The sequence below is a fragment of the Atta colombica genome, unplaced genomic scaffold, assembly GCF_001594045.1.
Source record: "Atta colombica isolate Treedump-2 unplaced genomic scaffold, Acol1.0 scaffold12, whole genome shotgun sequence".
NCBI classification, from domain to species: Eukaryota; Metazoa; Arthropoda; class Insecta; order Hymenoptera; family Formicidae; genus Atta; species Atta colombica.
In genome coordinates this window covers 5,947,755-5,967,313 of record NW_017259206.1, presented here as the reverse complement: position 1 = coordinate 5,967,313, position 19,559 = coordinate 5,947,755, and the positions used below count along the sequence as shown (strand labels likewise).

The window sequence follows — 19,559 nt, the reverse complement described above, 5'->3', positions numbered from 1 at the left end:
ATTTATTTTCTAAAAATAAGGTTTTTTAAAAGTATCTCCCACACAAACACTTTTTGCACTCAATGTACATATGTCACAGTTTCGCATGATAATATTTATCATTCTAAACTAAAATTGATATCAAACTAACAATAAAACTCGTCGCAACCTATGAAAATATAAAAACACTGAGTTCTGTCGTATTTGTTTGAAATAACGCGTTTGCAACTCGTCTGTTGCTCGCGAAAGAACCTGTCCTACCAGGATATTTTGTATCTTTCATTTCGTTCGCGCTCAATCCCTTGGTAATAGTTATATGATCTCCGTTAATCACAACAGTTTCTTGCGAATGACGCAAACGCTGATCCCTTTCCGTGTGAAAAACTACGCTCTGTCGACATCGTGGCAGTATGATTAACGACAACGTATCTACTGTCATTACATCCAAGTAATTCTAAAGACGACTAGTCCGTAGCAATTTACGAGTAGAAACTGCAGACAATATAAATTAAATCTGAAATCTAAATCATTTTATGACGGTCTCCTCGACTTATGCAAATGCAAATATTACCGTGTAAAGTTGACCCTTCAACTTTCTTCTTTCCAACTTATTTACTAGCTTACCTACGTTTCATATTACTTATTATTTTAAATGGTTATCGAGAAACACATTTCTGACGAGTTTGTGTCTGACGTAACCGATGAATCAACACTGCTAACTAGCCAATGAGTTGTACCAAGAAAACATTAAAACGTTGATTAATATCACGTCACAAACAAATAAAATAATTTTCTAATTAACCGGATATATCATTAATTTTCATATTCTTCTAATTGTCAAAAAGTGTTGTTGTATAAGTTGAGAGAAATATAAAAGGATTCAATTTAGAATAAAATAAATCACGAAATTTTTCTTTCTATTATTGCATAGAATAAATTAATTGTAAGATAAGTTTAAAATTTCGTAAATTACAAAAATAATTTTATTATATTCTCCTCTCTCTCTCTCTCTCTCTCTCTCTCTCTCTCTCTCTCTCTCTCAATTATTTCTTTGATTTTTTGTTAATAATTTTAGCCTTAAACAAAATAATCGATCTAAGTTGCTACAAGTTACTTGCATCATTCATTAAAAATACCATCACAAGTAGCTACAAATAAATAAGTATTCATATTTAAACTTCATAAACTTCATAACAAATAATAATTTGTTAGACATAAAGTTATCAGTATTAATCTACTATAATTTAATAAGAAAGAAACCTAATACCCAAATTTTTCACTGCACCTAAAAGACTCCTTCAATAGCCGCGGGCGCGTTAAAATTAACCCTTTCGCTCCTGCAAATGGTCTAACACTCACCTGACTTGCGAGACGCCGCTCGTCGTAAAAGCGGCACACGCATGCACGCACGCATGCTCGCCGCCATTAAGACGCTACAAAGAGACTGGTAGAAACTCGTCTTAACTTGGCTACAGAGAACCACAGATTAGAAAGGGGTGTAATGGCGCCAAGTAAAGTTTGCGCCATTAACCCCACACTGCTCTACACATTTCGATTTCACTCCGTATTACGTATTCGCTTTGATCACACGCTCGCACGTCCCGAATTGTAGTCATTGTTATTAATAACAATAATGGAAAATATTTCGACTTTGCCGATCTGCTTCGCGTCGAAAGCGATTTACTCTTCCGAGTAAATAACTGGATAAATCTAGCCATTGCTAATACGCTGCTAATCTACGAGACTGTAAAACATTTAGTCCATAAGTTGATGCCTTTTGGAGCCAAATGGATGATCGATGCGTAATAAGATTTATTAGTTCCAATATCTTACACATATGTTTCGATCCAACTTTAAATCCTTTTCAATGCAAATTGAATGAACTTATTGAATTTCCCGACGCACTATACAAATATGATCGATATCTCATTGATAACATAATTATAAAAAATAAAGTGTTGGCAAGAAATAATAATCTAATATGTACGAAGCTGGATCGAAACGTATGTATAAGACATTGGAACTATAATAAATCTTTTTACGTATCGATATCCTGTGTTTGACTCCAAAAGGCATTAACTTTACAAACAATTAATATTAAAATGTTTAGATGTAAACATTTAGATAATGTTTAATACAAGACGTTAAAAATACCGTAAAAATACCGTACCAAAAGATGTTACAAATACCATATTTTCATATTTCCAGGAAATTATTTTTCATTACAAACGCTAAAGATAATAACATGATAAAAAAGACTAAAATTGACAATATTCATGAAAGCATTTATACAAACATTTATAAATGTACTCTTCTTCTCATTTTTCTCTTTCCCTCCCCCCTTCTCTCTCTCTCTCTCTCTCTCTCTCTCTCTTTCTTTTGTACTTTTTATGATTACTAAAGAATACTTTCCTAACAGTATTCTAAAAAATACAAAACCGAGAAAGAGAGAAAGAGACACACATACAAAACAGGAAGAGAAAAAGAAGTTCTTAATCAAGTCAAATTTTTAATTATCAATAGCTTTCATTCTTGTAATATCTGAATATATGAATTTATAATAATATATGAATTTATAATAGCTTGACAATGAAGTATAAAAATAAGTTGCTTTTTAACCTTTTACTTATATATATTTGTCTGTTTGCATAGAAATGAAAAAGGATTGTTGGGAAAAGTTCTATCGCGACAAGAGAATGTTATCAAAGAAATAAAGAGTAAGGTGTTGGACAGGAAAAACACCTGCTCGCGCTATAGAAACACCTATGAATATATATCGATTCCTCCGATGCAGGTAATTCGATATAAAGAGTAAATGGAAAAATACAAGCATAGCATTTATATTGCAGGCAAGATAATCGACGCCAAACGTTTTCGAACGTAACCCCAAAAATTGTTCACTTTTTGTGATTGCTAAACACCATCGCAAATATTTAAACGAAGTAAAACGCGCTCGATTTACAATGAAAAAATGAAATTTGCCACAACGTATAGTTGACTGTGCTATATTACATACAACATATATCATAAAATTTTTTATCGCTTATTTGCCATAATAACACAACTCAAAAAACAAAGCCTTCTAGAAACAAATTTAAATATTTTGAATCATAAAAATTATGTAAGTTTAAATTTAAAATGTAATTTTGATGAAATATAACTGATTGTAGACAAATAAAAGTATTTTTAAAATATTTGTTTTTTTCTTTGATTTTTTTTTCTTTGCTGCAAGTAATTTAAAAATGAAAGTTTTTTTAATTATGTCATTGCGTTGTAGCATGTATAGGTATGCTATACAACAGCCAACAAGAGAAATAAAAATATTTTAACAAATATATAAAGTTTCTTTTCGAGGATGCCGAATAAATATTTTTAATTCATACAATGGCGATACAATACAAACAAAAAAATTATGTACCTCTTTTATCGAGTATACAAAGCTAAAAATTTAATCACAAGCTATACTATTGCTGATAATTTATATCACTATAATTCTCCGGATTTAATGTCGTGAAGCGCCAGTGCCATTGTAAATTTCATAACAACAAACGCAATAGCTCATTTATCGCGCACTGCGTTAGCGCATCGCGAAAAGGTGAGGTGACAGGCTTTCGTAATATCATACACACTCGCCAACGTCGACGACGTCGACGACGGCACGTGAGAACTGCGCGCCTATCCAACACGAGAGCAAAGAGGAGCTAATTACATGGCGAGTTAAGTGCGAAGAGAAAGAGAAAGAGAGATAAGAAGAGAAGGAAAAAAGATTGGGAGATGGGTAGAGGGACGGTTGGTAGAGGGATGAGAGGAAAGCTTATGAAGAAAGGCGAAAGATGATAAATCGAAAGGTGAGTGTCGCCGTCAGATCGCCTCGTCTTCTTTCCTCTCTTCTCCTCTCCTCGCTTCCTGTCACGTCACGTCGCTTTCGCTCTTCTTCGCGTACGATATGATATCGATGATTTCATCTGCGCAGAGAAGCTGACGGAATATCTCCCATTGATACCCACTACTTTCATATACGTGTGTTCACCGCGTTCTACGCAGAAGTTTACGTTCCTTCTGACCAGCAGCAGCCTTGACATTCCGCGAGAGAGACGTGGCTTGAGAAGGTCTTCTTTCGAATGAACAGATCATACGACGGTGACTACTTGTTAAGTCACGAGATGTAACGAGTTTGACCTCAAGCGAAATTAGGATAGAATAAGAGATCTGCAGTTGCTATGGTTGCTTATGATCAACATTTCATAGTAATTCCTATGGTCTTAGGCCAAAAGTATAAAACATCTCCACAAATTGACGTGAACGTTCTATATCTAACAAAAAATAAATTAAAAACAATTTTATTGAAAAATAATATTTATAACAATTTTCATATTTTATTAGTTTTCCTTTAATTTTATTACCACTTATTTTTCAAGAAAATTCAATAAATTGAGAGTTCTTTGTAGATCTTTAAGATAGATTAGTAGCAGCATTGTTAAATTGAGAATCAATCTAATTTGAGATATTAATTTTTTCGCTTCAGTTTGCGATTGCGTTTTAATCCGACGAATAAAATCGGCGCGCAACTTATAAAACTGGAAAAATATATTCCAGAAATTTGCTTATGAATATTATTAAATATCAAAAAACTTAAATGAAAATAGAAATCTTTTCCTTATTCAATACACATACATATAATGAACTTGTATTTGTTACATGATTTTTCTAAATTAGCTCTAATTAGACTTAGAAATAAATCAACCTATTTATTTCAAATTTAAATTTAAAATTATTACAATAAGAGAAAAATATTTGTAATTATAATTACATGGTAAAATAATTATGGTTGGGAGCTTCATTTTTATTACTTATTAATATTACTCTGTAATATTAATAATTATATTTATATAATATTGTATTAACACAAAATATATTCGGCTAGCGCCGAAAATAATTATGAATTATTAATAACTATAATAATTATAAAAGTGGAGCTTCTAAGCTTCTAACCATAATTATTTTTCATGCGCTTTATAATAAAAAATATTAAACACTTTTGACAAAAAGTAACATTATTTTTCTCAATTGATTTAAATTAAAGATGCTTTATACTTATAGCCAAGCCTATCATATATATTAAATCATACAAAAATCAAAGTTCATTAATAATTAATATCAAACATAATTAATATCAAACTTCTTTAATATTTTTTCGCATACGAGTGTTAATTTAAAATATTATTCTTCTTATAATTTTATAATCTTCATTACATGATGGACATAAGACATTTACAATTTTCAATGTCTCTTCAATTAATATGTTAATAGAATCTATCTGACAATTTATTTTAAATTTGTAAGGAAAATTTTTCGTTTTTGTTTCGATACATAAATCGAACTGAATGTCTACCTCGGTGTCTACCAACGCATGAAACATATATCACATAACATACTTCGTAGTTACTTTTCTCAACATGTCCAACGCCAGACGACTTTCAATCTCGGCCACAAACTTTTCCCTTAGCTTACTTGGTACGCTTTTCTGGATAAGATGTTATTTGTGCTGTACAGTTATATGCCTGCGGCGACTTTCTTGGCATGCGAGACTGAGACTGACGTTAAAATACAGACCCGAACATAGTAATGTTCGGACAACTCCAAAAATTTCAACGATATTTACGTTATTTTTGATAATCAATAATACAAATATAAAATCGCATTTATAATCTTGCACATAATTTTTGCTGATTATTAATTACTTATACATAACAATTAAATCAAAGTTATATATCAGAACATCAACTTAATTGTTTCTATTAAGACTTTAGAACGACCATACATGTGAATACATCAAATAAGAACGCCAGCTTATCAAAGTTTATAGATGTTTCAAATAATACAATATATATTCATTTTTTAATTTTATTTCAAATAAGATTGAACGCCGATAATTTTCGGACAATCAATCTGAAACGCTATCAATCCCCTTCCCCTAAATTAAATTAGAAAAACTAAAGAACTTACTGCGAAAAATATTACCTTAGCCAGAGTTAATTGCTTCTGTTCGATCATCGATTAAATACTAATAGATTAAAAGAGAGTGTGGGCAACTTAAAAAAGATTAATTTTGCTTGAACAAGCTTTTCATCATGGAGAAGCTTGTCTGCCTCTGTATACGGGCAAAATTAGACGATGAATCTTCTATGAGTCACAATTTCTTCTGCAGCGCAGCAATCACGAGCGCCAACGTTACGCAAAGAAACGCCAACGTACAACTTGAAGAAGAAAAAATGTGCGCGGTTAAATAATTAACTTCTGTAGATAAATATCTACAGAAACCTTGAACTGATGATAGCATACACCTTATATTATTGTCTAACAAATAATTTGCGTTTAGACGCTTCAATCTAGCACTAGTGTCAGAATTTTTACCTCAATATAAATATTATCAAAGGATAATTTCTGACAGATTGAAAAAAAAAACCGTAGGCAACTTAGAAACGAATTTTACGTAACTAGCCCTTATATAATAACTAGCCCTTCACCATGAAATTTATAAGTTTATTAAAAAAATTCGATTAATTGAATAAAAGTTCCTTATTCTCGAGAGAGATATTTGCAAGAGAGATGGTAAAAATTCAATAAAATGAATGATATTCCACGAATAAATGGAAGTAACTATGGAAAGATAACTCTCATATTTGTAAAATAACTGAACACTTCACCAATTATACGTAATTCATAGAGGAGATTCTTCTCTCGTCTTTACTCGAAAAAAATTACACACTGAAAGCGTAACTACACTCATTTTTATATGATAGAAGTTTATATTTACGTATTACTAATCAATCTCGCGACTGTAGAAAATGTATTATATGAGAGTTACGTAAGGAACATTATTTGAATAAATAAACATCGACTGATATAAAATCGCATTAGTCTCGAGTACATTTTCAGACTGATTATTGATTACTTCATCTAAATTCTATCGAATGGAATCTCATTCTAAAAGTTTTAGAAAGTATACAACATCAAAGAGAGTATATAATCAAAGTCGTTCGTCAGACAACAACAACAACGTAATGTGTTCTTTAATCATCAATACTGGATTAAGAGATCGCAACTTAGAGAAAAGATAAATTTTGCTTAAACAAGCTTATCACCATGGAGAAGTCTATATATAAGCAAAATTGAATTTTGAACGATGAATTTTCTATGAGTAACAATTTTTTCTTAAGTTGGTATAATAAAGTCTATATCAACAGAGAGATATAAAATGAAATATCTAATTATAGAATAAGCGATAAGATCAAATAGGTCACGATGCAAAAAAAAAAACATAAATAAAACAGTTATTCTTATATGATTTGTTACATAGAACATCCTATATATTTAATTTAATATCATATTAATAAATCATATAAACTTACTAAAATTTTTTTATAAATATGTTGATTCTATTATTAATTTGTAGTATTTAAAACAATGTAAGAAAAATAAATATAATTTAATACAGTTGTAGAACTGTATTAAATTATATTTATTTTTATTACATTGAAAATGGAATTGAAAATATGCTTTAGTAAACAATTCTAACATAAATTCCATAAGAGAGAAATGGCACTCCAGCTGTTTGAACAAAGTTTTACGGAGAGAGATTTAGGATTTTCTTTGAGACCTCTAAGACACATCGCAGACATCGGGATTGCTCGAACTCGGGCCTCTTGTTATCGTTGGAGAACCCTTCGCCAAAGTTCCGCCATTCTTATCCAAGCCGATCAACCAGTCGTCGACCGACCAAGTGTGACTCTCTACTCAATGAATGATTTCCGCGCAACGTTGCCACATTACGTCTGCATTCTGCACCCATTACAGCATCGATAATGTTATTCTGCTCCTTTTTCTCTCATTCGCTCGAATATGGATGATTACAAGCGTTGCGTAATGTATCTATTGCAGTTATTGTTTCGTGGCGTGCTAATTAAATGGTTTAATGATTCAGCGAATCAAGGACCGATTTTACCAACGCCGACTAATTACGTTTGCAATTTAATTCGTTCCCAGTCTCTTTCTAGGTTCTGATACTGACTATGGAAAGGAAAATTTAATCAGTCAACACTTTTAAGACTTCCACGAGTAATTTTCATACAGAAGTTATGCGTTTCACGGATTATCTCCGTGTTTAGATCCATTATTTTAACATCAACATTTCGTAAACATTACAGGATTACATCACACTTCAACAGGGTGAAGAGCAATTTGATACTGAGCTACTCCTCCGAAGGATCTTCTTTATATATGTCATTTTAAACATGTACTCTCTAAAACTTTTAAAGTGAATTGTCACTTTAAAGAGTGAAATTTCACTCTTAAAGAAAATTCCACTCTTCCAAAATTGGTTCAATTTTCACTCTTGTGAAATTGCACTTCAAAGAATTTAGAGAGTATATAAAGTAAAGCAATCTGTTTAAAACAGCACACGCGCGCGCGCGCGCGCGCACGCACACACACACACACACACACACACACAGTATATATATATATATATATATATAAAACAAATCTTTCAGAGAAGCAACTCAATATCAGACTGCTTCTCGCCCTAATGAAATGAATTGCAAGATTCATGAAACGTTAATATTTTAATAATGGATATGGAACTTCAATCAGTTATTAAGAGCAGAATCACTCTCTCTATGGGCAACATTTACGTCGAATTTGCTTTACATTCAGCTGAAAAAGCTGTAAATAAAAATCAACGTCTCGAGTTTCTTTTCTGCGTAGTTATCAAATCGTGTCGTGTATCAAATGTATGGGAATGATTGATCATCACGCTGTGGAATGAGCACGTGATTTAGCTACAATACAGTATAGGCGCGGTCGCCGTTGATACTTAGTCGCGAAGCACGCAGTGATGCGCCTCGAGGAAATTCTCAGTGGAGAAAAAAAAGTGAAAGGGCTTAGACGCATGTCTGTCAAGCTCGAAAGACCAATTAAAATCCAATCGAGGAAAACCGACGAGATAAATAGAACTGAATTTGTAAAATTTTAGAAAAAATCTTAACAATAAGTAGCAACAAAAAAGAAAATTCAACTGCACATGAATGGAATTATTATAGAATATGTAGTTATAAATTCTTCTAAATAGAAAAACAAATGTTTTAAACAAGGTTTTAACTTGCTTGGTATATTTTGCCTAATTTTCACGGTATAATTGTAACTGTAAACGTAATTTTTCAAATAGAGAATAAAAAATCTTTTATTGAAGCTTTCAATAAATTTATAAGCTTTTAAATTTCTCTTGATTTTTATAATTTAAATAATTTCTATTTGAATTAACATATTAATGAATTGTTTGATCATCATCTCATTAGCTCTATTTTGTATCATTTTGCATCATATCTTTTATATCAAATTATAGGAAGAATTATAACAAAATACAATTATATTTTTAGCTTCTATTCTCGAAATGTAATTATTTATATTTCATTTTACGTAATATCAATGAATGATTAATCAATACTGATACTTTTACAAGTTCATTAAACTTTACTATTATCGATTAATTATCTCGCCTAATGGACGAAGCAAATATTGATCTTGAAACCGTATGATAATATTTGATCTGACAATTCTGGCCTGAAAAAATCACACGCGTTTCTTATCGGCTGCAGTAATATCGTACGTAATAGGATTATTAAGGATTGAGATATTGGGAGAGCCGATGCAGAGATTTATTGCTATTAGCTTCCTGCATGATATAAGCGTATAAAGCGTGGAGCGTATTATATTGTACAAACTTGGATTAATAATAATTATAGGATAATGGAAATCATTAGCCGAAGCATTATCTATAATGATATTTTCTATTATGCATTACGTAATTTTCCGTGTTGATGATAATATTTTAATAATATTTTAATCTTCTTCAATGAATGTATGTCAAGTATTAATTTTGTATAAAATTATACAGTACTTCCTTCTCTATCCTCCATTCTCTCTTCGCGATTTCCCGCATTGTTTCCAAAGGGTTACGGATAAAACGTTACCTCTATGAGATAATAAGGGCAGTGCATTCGCGTACACATACATGGGAAAGAGAAGAGAAAGGAAAAGCAGACTACCGGCGGCGCCATGCTGTAACGCCTCCCTTTGTCCCTTTTTACCCACAACGACCAACGACCTCGCGAGATAGACCGCGAGATAAACGAGAACCCCAGAGAGAAAGGAGGATATACAGGAAAATTCTTAGATATATAGGATGTTTAAAGAGAAGAATATCTCATTGTTTAAGTCCGATATCACCCCCCCCCCCTCCTCCTAACGATATTGACCATTTCGCCTGGGACACCGTGTAGATGGTCGATGCACCGTACGCACGCATGCCACGCATGCTACGCACGCGAGGTTTGTTTACAAGGCGGTGCCTCTCGCCTACCGGAGTTCCTTGACTCAGAATTGAAGTGAGACGGCAAGATAGCCACCTTGCGTACGACGCGCCGCACGTTTCTACCTTCGTCTGTTCCTTTTGTCGTCCTTGCTGGACTACCGCCCCCGCTTACACTCTTTTCTCTCGATGTGCTTTACCCTTCGCCCATGTCGCTTACCTCAATTCACTGCTGCTTCAACATTCTGGCCACACCAGCCAGAAGACGAAGCCGGGATCGCACGCGATCGACGATGGCGCCTATATACCGATTCTCAGCCTTTCGCGTCACTCGTAAATCACGCAACCGTCAACAGTGGAAACGAATCGCCGGCAATTATCGTCTAGGTAATCGAAACGCGGTGGCGGCGGATGCGCCTCGTCATCACCTGTTAACCCTCTCGCCATGAATGCCGATGATCCTTTTATTGAAACTTCCCTATTCGAAATTTATCACGTATATACATATATAAAAATATCATTCTATTGCTAAAAAAAAGTAATTACTCCATTTCTTTCTTATAAGTAAAGATTATCTTTAATAAAGAATATCTTCTTGATAATAAATTCTATAATATCTTGTTACAAATTTTAGAAAAATTCATTATTATGTACTCAAAACAAGAATTTATTTTTTTATATATAAGAATTCCATTTTTGTAATAATTACTGCTATAATGTTAGTGAGAATATAATTACATTTATAGTTCTATGTACAAAAAAAAATACATATATATCAAAGATACAAAGTATATGATTACAATTTGTAGCCGTTTCGATACCAATTACATATATATTTTTTGATATAAAACTATAAATATAATTATGTATGTTCATTGCTAGAATTATAATAATATAATTATAAAAATGGAGTTTCTAATTATCACATAATTATAATAACAAATAATAACCAACCAATTATTCTCTCAGTATAGGAGACACTATTTATGCCATAATACTCGTTAGTGTATTTGGACACAATTGGTGCTATGAATCGAAGCGATAAAGTGCAGACTTGCGTAAGAATCGATCGAGTGGCATGGAGCGATAAAGTTCGCTTTGAAGTTCATTGAAAACGCTGCGTGGTTTTTGCAAAATTCATGTTTACGCTTCCATTGATAAAACTGACAATGAGTCTAAATATGATGTATAAGATATCGGAAAAAGAGTAAACCTCCTCCCTTTCAAAAATTTTATCAGAAATTTTTTAATTTTTCAGAAAGAAAATTACATTAAATTACGTTTACCGTTATTATGTTAATAGATGTTTATATATGCTTTAATTGTAATAAAACGTAATAAAATATGAGCATTTATTTTAGAATAATCTATTATTGGAATATACACATTTATAATGCAATAATATTTAAATATTCCAAGTTTGCGTTCGTTGAAATATAAATTCGATGCGCAGTGCAAAGCCTTAACACGATAATTATTTCCAATATCATTATTGTAGGATAGAAACAAAACGTGGCAGATTTAACACCGCCGTAGAAAAATGGAATCATAATATAATGGAATATCACAAAACCGGATCATAAAGAATATTCTTATTCTAATTGTTCGCATTCTATCCATCTAACTAATACATGTAACAACCAATGGCAGGAATGTTCTTAAATATAATTACACTAACATCTCTTTACATAACGCTATTCTTTAATTTTATACGTGGAAATCATTATTAATTGCTAATAATAATTGCTAGAAATTATATCCTAGTAATAATTCTCTAAGATTATTAATTTCTTCTCAAAGCGTCATTGACAAGAGCGAGTACCTAATTATCTGCAAAGAAAATGATCATGTCAATTACTCCGTAGTTCTGCATTATTAATCTCTAAGTAGATAGAAGTTGCACTCAGCACTCAGATGTAATTTTCTTTAAAACTTTGTTTTAAAAAAGGAAAATAAAAAGCACCCAAAAAAAGAATTATTTTTACACTCCTCACAAAAAACCCGTCACAAAAAAATATAATGTACAATAAATTTAACTATAAGATATACTATATATACTATATACATATAATTATAAAACTAAAGATTTTTCGAGATGTTTCATCTAAAAAAAAATTTATTTTATAATTATAATTTTTACAAGTATATTATCTGATATATAGAGTTAAACTTACATTATATCTTTTTGCGTATTTTTACGTGAACTTCCAAAAACCAAAGGTTTGATCACAAAGATTTGAATGTTTATCAAATCATTACCCCGGTAGTAAGCTGAACTTATTTGTCGTTAAAATAAAGGATTAAAAAAAATCAATGTTATAAATCAACTTTTGAATCGTTAAATAATGGTTATTAATTTAATAGAGGCAAAAACCTCTTTGACCAAATTTTTTTATCACTCTGTAAACTACCTATCTATTTAAATTTTAAAGATTAATATACCGCACACACAATATGAATGATTACGCGACTTTTCGTTCGTGAACGCCCTCAAAAGTCGATCGATACGTTCACTAATTGTAAGACTCACCTATCACCGTGTTCGCCGCCACCTCCTTGGCGGCAGCCGCAGCTGCCGCCGGTCCATGTGCCAAAAAGTCACTCAGAGACAAAGATGACGCGATGATCTGTCGCTTCTCCTCGAAGTTGAGGTAATCCAAACTATTACTGCGCTGCGGCGCCGTCACGATCGTCACCGTTTTCGTCGTCGAATGATGATGATGATGATGATGATGGTGCTGCTGTTGATGCAAACTGCCGTCCACGCCGGTCTTGTCATTGCCGCCGTTGTCGTTGCCCGGGCTGGTAGGCACCAGGTAGACGCCGCTCACGCGTATAGACATCGCGCTCGGGACAGGATCCTTGCAGCGACCCCGTCTCTTTCGGCGCCACGGGCTGAGGATCGCTACGAATGCCGGCAACGGAGCTACCGGGTGGTCCCTGTCAACGCGGCGCGCATCCCGGTGTGCACCTGCTCGTGGGATCGGCGGCTCGCGTCGTCGTCGTTCACAACTTCTCGTTCGCGGCTCCACGGCTCCGATGATGAGATTCGCGCAGCTCGTGAGCCACGTGCTCAAGCTCTTCTCTCCGCGATAATGATCCTCGAGATACCTCGGGATCACTGTTCGCCCGATCGCCGTCGATCAACTATCGAGAATTATCGATTATTCCCGGGCGTGCGCTCATCTGAGCGTTGCGGAGCGACAAAGAAACAATATTTATTCCGAGAGATTCCTATTTCAGCCTCCACTTGTAAACTTGTGCGTTGAGTTGGAGCGTGATCTCTCGAGCTTCGTTTAACCGCGTGGTTGTTGTTATTATTATATATCGAATGAATGACGCACTCGTTATCGCCAACCTTGATTACAGACGTCGAGTCAATTATTTTGCACCGTCTTCTTCCAGATAGAGATTTCTTTTCTTGATACGAAAAGCGACTTTATTCTTATCGAGATTATGGCACAGGTTGGACTATCCAGAATAAACGGACGTACGAAAAGTCATTTAAATCGAAACTGGCTTCATGGAGAATCGTTGGCTATTTACAAAGAGATTCCACTTACGACACGTTATGGCACGTATACCATGGAAAATAACTCGCACGGAGAACCGTGAGAGTGACTGACGACGTTGATAACTGGAGGAGAGTCGCGTCCCTGCGCATTAACGAATGAGGAAAAGTTAAGCCATTGCCCCGGCCGTCATGAATAGCATGCATTGTGTCCGCTCGCGAGCAATGATTATACAACAAGTGACGAGTTAGATCTTTTTTATAATATTCAAAGATCAACTTTTTATGTATGATCAACTAAATTTTGACTTTGTTAAAATAAATGACGAGAATGCCATAATTATTAACTCTACATTACTCGCGTTGGATTTTTTGACCTTCTAATTAATTACATCTTAATTTTTACTATTCTCTTTGACAATTTATAATTAAATAAAAATTTATACTATCTAATAATACATTCTATTCTTCACATGGAAAGAATAATTTTGCTGATGTATTTAAAAATTTAGCTAAATGGAGATCTAAAAATAATTTTAATAACTGAATCAAAATAATTATATATAAATCTTGATAATATTGCAAAAGTTTTGACGTTCTAATGACTTATTTAAATGTCTTATATAATTATTTTGATGGCCTAGCAAAATTATTTTCGGATTTGTATCCATTTTTATAAATAAACAAACTTGTCCTTTCCATGCAGATAATATTCTATCCTTCAGATAAAGATAAGTGTAAAATTTCTTTTTAATTGTGAAACAATTTTATAACGCTGGAGTATATTCTGAATACCCAGTAAGCAAGTAATGAAGGGTTAATCGGAATGTGTGTGTGTGTGTGTGTGTGTGTGTGTGTGTATGTGTGTGTGTGTGTGTGTGTGTGTGTGTGTGTGTGTGAGAGAGAGAGCATGTGACAATTTATATTATTTTAGAAGCGATTTAAATGGAAGTAAAATGGAAAAATTAACAAACTAATAAATCAGAAGATCGATACGTTTCATGACGAACCGCAAAGAGAATTTATTTCCCTCGTTCTATCCTTTCTTCCCTAATTTTCCTTCGACCGAGTCCTTATTTCGCCCGAGAATTTTATGAGATGCGAATCTCAAGGCGGAGAAAATTTTCTATGAGCACCTCGACGGAAATGAAAAGAATTTTCTGAGGCTCGCGGCGCATCCGGCGATAGATTGGATCGTACTGTTCCGTACTTTGCGAAGAACATCGAAACGCCTGCTTCCCGGTATGATATGAAATGCCGGTCATCGATATTTAATTACTTCAACTTGATTTACGGATAGATTTATGAACGATAAAATTATTTCGAAGGACCAGCCGGCTGGACATTTTAATGAAAACGCGATGAAACGGGATAAATAATTTTATTCGGCGCATGTGTAAAAATAGAAATCGATTCGTCTTTTAGTCACTTATTGTTTAACGTTAATATAAATAAATACGTGCTCCTGTCATCTTTAATTAAATTATATTAAAATAAAGCGCAAATTTGTATATATATTCAGTAAGAGAGAAAAAATCTATTAAAATTTAATAAGTAATTGATTCAATAAATAATAAAATAATTATTTAAATAGTACTAATATAATATTTATTTACAAAAGACATATTTACTAAATAAAAAAAACAATAATTACATTAAATTAATGGTTCTCGTATCGAATAACATATATTAATATTTAGTAAATATTTATATATTCAAACTAGAACTATGCAAACAAATATTTATTAAAATTTAGTACATTTTTCTCTTAGTACATCCTCTTACTTTTTTTATGGTATTAACAGATTATTAGCTCCACTCCGTTGTATTATTTTTAAATAAACTGCATTGAAATAAAACCCTAGTTTATATAATGTCGTTTCATAAATATAAAAATCTGTTTACGTAAAATATATCATATTATTACGTTTAAAAGCATAACTATAATTAGATTCAGCAATCTAATATTCAAAGGGAACAAAAAAAGAAGTAAGAACAAGATGTTCATCTAAAGAAGGGTACTTTCACTTCTTTGCGACCGTTTCATTCGGAGATCGCATTATTTTTAGTTCTTATATTTCTTATCTTTCTTTATGAAAAAAAACCGAAAATTATTATAATAATGACGCTACAATCAAAGAAATATTGAAATAAAGAATAAAACCCTATTCACGTAGTTACGAAATCGCTGTCAGATAGACGTCAATTTAAAAATTAATTCATAGTTGAATGCACAACTCTAAATTAGTTTTTGTAAATGACTGAAGTATAATTGACAGCGATTTCATACATTGAAAGAAGAATATACTAAATTTTAATAAATTGATTTGATTGAATAATAGTGCCAGTTGAATACTTACTAAATATATATTTATTTGATTCAAGAAACATTAATATAATTTAACTATTATATTTGTTCATTTAGCAAATATTTATTTTCTCTTAAATCAATGTTATATTAATACAATTCAAACAATTATTTATTAAAGTTAGTACATTTTTCTACTACAATTAATGTAAAGACGTGAATAAGAATTTTAATTTTATTTCAACATCCCAATTTTTCCTCGAGCATCATTATTATGATAATTTCGGTTTTCATGAAAAAGAATGTTAAAAATTATCGAAATAAAACAAATGATCGTGAAAAAAGTTGCCTCTTCCTTCACAATTGTATTAACACTCTTGAAACTAACAAATGTTTCGATTATCAAGTTTAATTAATTAACCACGCCCCGGCGTCGGAAGATCGCTCGTACAGAAATAAGTCACTTCGATATGAAGAAAAACAAATTTTCTCTCTTTCGCGAGATCTGTCCACCTTTTCCTACGACATTCAACAGATCATTAGTTGCACTCCGTCAGAGAATCGCAGAACGATTCTACTCTAACGAGCGCGATCGGAAATTTCCACCGACAGCAACACTCAACGCTCGTGCGCATTTAAGACCGTTATAATCGCGACTTTTTTTATTCACGGAATAATTTTCCCACCGAACACGAGAAAACACGTCGCCGAGTTCGGAGAGCGTCTCATGTCACGTAAAGAAGCGTCCATTCACTGCTCGCACGACCGACTGACTAACCTCCAAGGACAACCGTCATCCGCGATATGAGGGCGTGTTGTAACCGTCGTAGGCGTAAACAATTTTCCTCGCCTCGTGCTCTCTCACACGCGCGCGCGCACACACACACACACACACACACAAAACGTACACACACACACACACACACACACACAAAACGTACACACACACACACACAAAACGTACACACACACACATACACACACACCACACACACACATACACGCGGCGGACACAACGGACGAGCGTAACGGAAGAATGGATACGAGGAGGGACGCGGAATTGCTGCACGAGATGATCTCGTTTACCGTGGAAAATACGTACTCTGGCAGTCGTCGACGACGAGAGACGACGACGACGATACGGGCAGTGGAGGGCTCGTTTTATCTCGGCAGGATTTCGAGGAAGAGCCGTCGTGACCACTGGCGAGGGGCCACCCGACGTTTAATATCACAGAGATCGGAACCAGGCGTCGGCTCTCTCCTACGTTCGGCTTCCACGCGACACCTGTCCGCGCGCCAGGCGAGCGAGAAGCGCAGGTGAGAGGAGAGCGAGACAGCGATAGAGAGGACGCAACGATCGTAAACATACGGGGGAGCGGCGCGCGTAGTACTCCAAACTCCGAAAAATTCCCCGCCACCGCCGCGAGGAGTCCACGCGGAAGGAAACGTTCGTAACCGGAGTGATGGCGATTCCCAGCGATCTTCCTCGTCGTCGACGGTACCGATGATGCTACTGCTGTACACCACGCACTGTTCACGCACACTGACACACGGATACGCGCCGCCCGAGCGACACGAACTCAACGGACGACGCCGTCGCCGCCGCCGCCGCCGCCGCCGTCTCTTCCTCCTCCTCCTCCTCCTGTCCGCGCGAGAATGAAAGAGAAAGAGAAGTAAGAGAGCGAGAGAGATAGAACGAGAGATTATTGTCCGCGACGGCGGAGGGATCGCGACGAGATAGTCGTCGCATTCAGGCGGGACGGATTTCGCGAACGGAATTAATTGCGAGCGTCGCTGAGAACGGCCGACATGCGGGACAGGCGGCCGAGGAGAACTGGGAACGACAGTCACAGCGACGACAAGCACACCACGAAACACACACCGAGCGAGGCTCGCGAGTACTGAGGGCGGCCATGCGACCGGAGCGCCTTCTCGTGTCCGGAACAACCGCCAGCGAGCACGAGACAGCGACAGCAGCAGCCGGCTCTGCCGCGCCGAGCCGAGTCTAGCCGAAGATCTGGATTGACGATGAGACGCAATGAGGGGTACGGGAAAGGTTTATGGTACGTTTGCCGTAACTCTCGCCCAATTAACGTGTTGCTCGCACCGCTCGCACGCCGGCTTGTCCAGGCTTGTCGTGCGTTACATCTCATATCATACTCGGGACGCTAACGATCGCGACTATGTGAAAAACTCGGACCGGGACGGTCTTTGTATTATATTTTAAGCTGTCTCTAATGAAAATTTCTCTTCATACGAATTCTCAATATTCTTTTTACATAAATTTCAAAATTTTCTACAATTTCTGTATAAGTATATTTTTTTAAGAAAATTTCTCTTTTTAAGATTTATTTTTTTTATAGCAATTAAGAACACCCTTCAGAAAAGAATTTTAAGAAAATTTGTTATATTTTTTCTAAAATTTTTTATATATAGGTATACGTGAATTTTAAAATATTCTATAGATAATACCGTTGAAATTATCTATCACTGATTTTAATGGGCTTTTGTTGTAAAACATCAAAAGATATCGATATCCATATTCTTTTTATCTATTTATCTCAAGATTTAGGGCAGATATTCATAATCGGTTCTTATTTCGAGACCACCTTAGGTAATGTCTTAGATAATGTTAAGAAAGCTAAAACTCTCTCTGATTGATTTATGTCAATTTATGATCTTAAAATTACTTAAGATGGTTTTGAAGATAAGAATCGACTATGAATAACGGTCTAGGAGTCCAATATTTCGAAAATAGGTAACGGATTTTTTTCATTTTCAACATTTTCGAAAAATATGAATATTATTAAGAGAATATAGAATATTATGAAATTTTGGTAAAAAACATTTTTTTATATACCTATAAACACGAATTAAAGCAACGATTATAATTACAAATTAATTAAAAATATTTCTTGTGTTAAAAACTGATCATAAATATAATATAAAACTTTTCGTAATATTTATAATCTTTAAATATATTATAAGCTTACTTTGTTAATGTTAGATAAATATATATATATATACTTGTGACTATAATACATACAATAAGTCAAAGAATTCTTTATCACAGAGAACAAGTTACAAACATAAATAACAATAGTACGCAATGAGTTAAAATACAAATAAATTACGTAAAATAGCTAATATTTTATCTTTGTTTTGTGCATTGCTTATTAAAATTTAATCATCGCACGAAAACACTGTACATTCCAATTATTCTAATTAATTTTAATTATTTAAATGATTTAAATTTACGAGATGCTATTATACATATTCTAAATTTTATAAAGTTTTTTCTTTTTTTTTTTTAACAATATGTGCTAATAATTTTTTGTAAATTGCTCACTGCAAAATTAAAAACCGAAAAAAATATTTACACACACACACAC

At 33.9% G+C, this 19,559-nt stretch overlaps 1 protein-coding gene across 5 annotated transcripts in view; it reads right to left on the bottom strand.

Annotated features, from left to right (window-relative positions):
- The window catches only part of LOC108694443 (phosphatase and actin regulator 1), a 297,632-nt gene that overhangs the window by 232,686 nt on the left and 45,387 nt on the right, over positions 1–19,559 (bottom strand). For 3 of the 5 annotated variants that reach the window (XM_018203946.1, XM_018203949.1, XM_018203950.1), the window contains exons 1-2: positions 17,270–17,746; positions 12,879–14,004 (exon numbers count right to left, since the gene is read on the bottom strand). The exons of 1 other annotated variant lie outside the window; for it this stretch is intronic. In XM_018203946.1, the coding sequence (XP_018059435.1) occupies positions 12,879–13,191 (313 nt within the window). In that variant the 5' untranslated portion in view covers positions 13,192–14,004; positions 17,270–17,746. Of the gene's footprint in view, positions 1–12,878; positions 14,005–17,269; positions 17,747–19,559 lie in introns of those variants that run through there. One more of the 5 variants, XM_018203948.1, reaches the window with a different exon arrangement.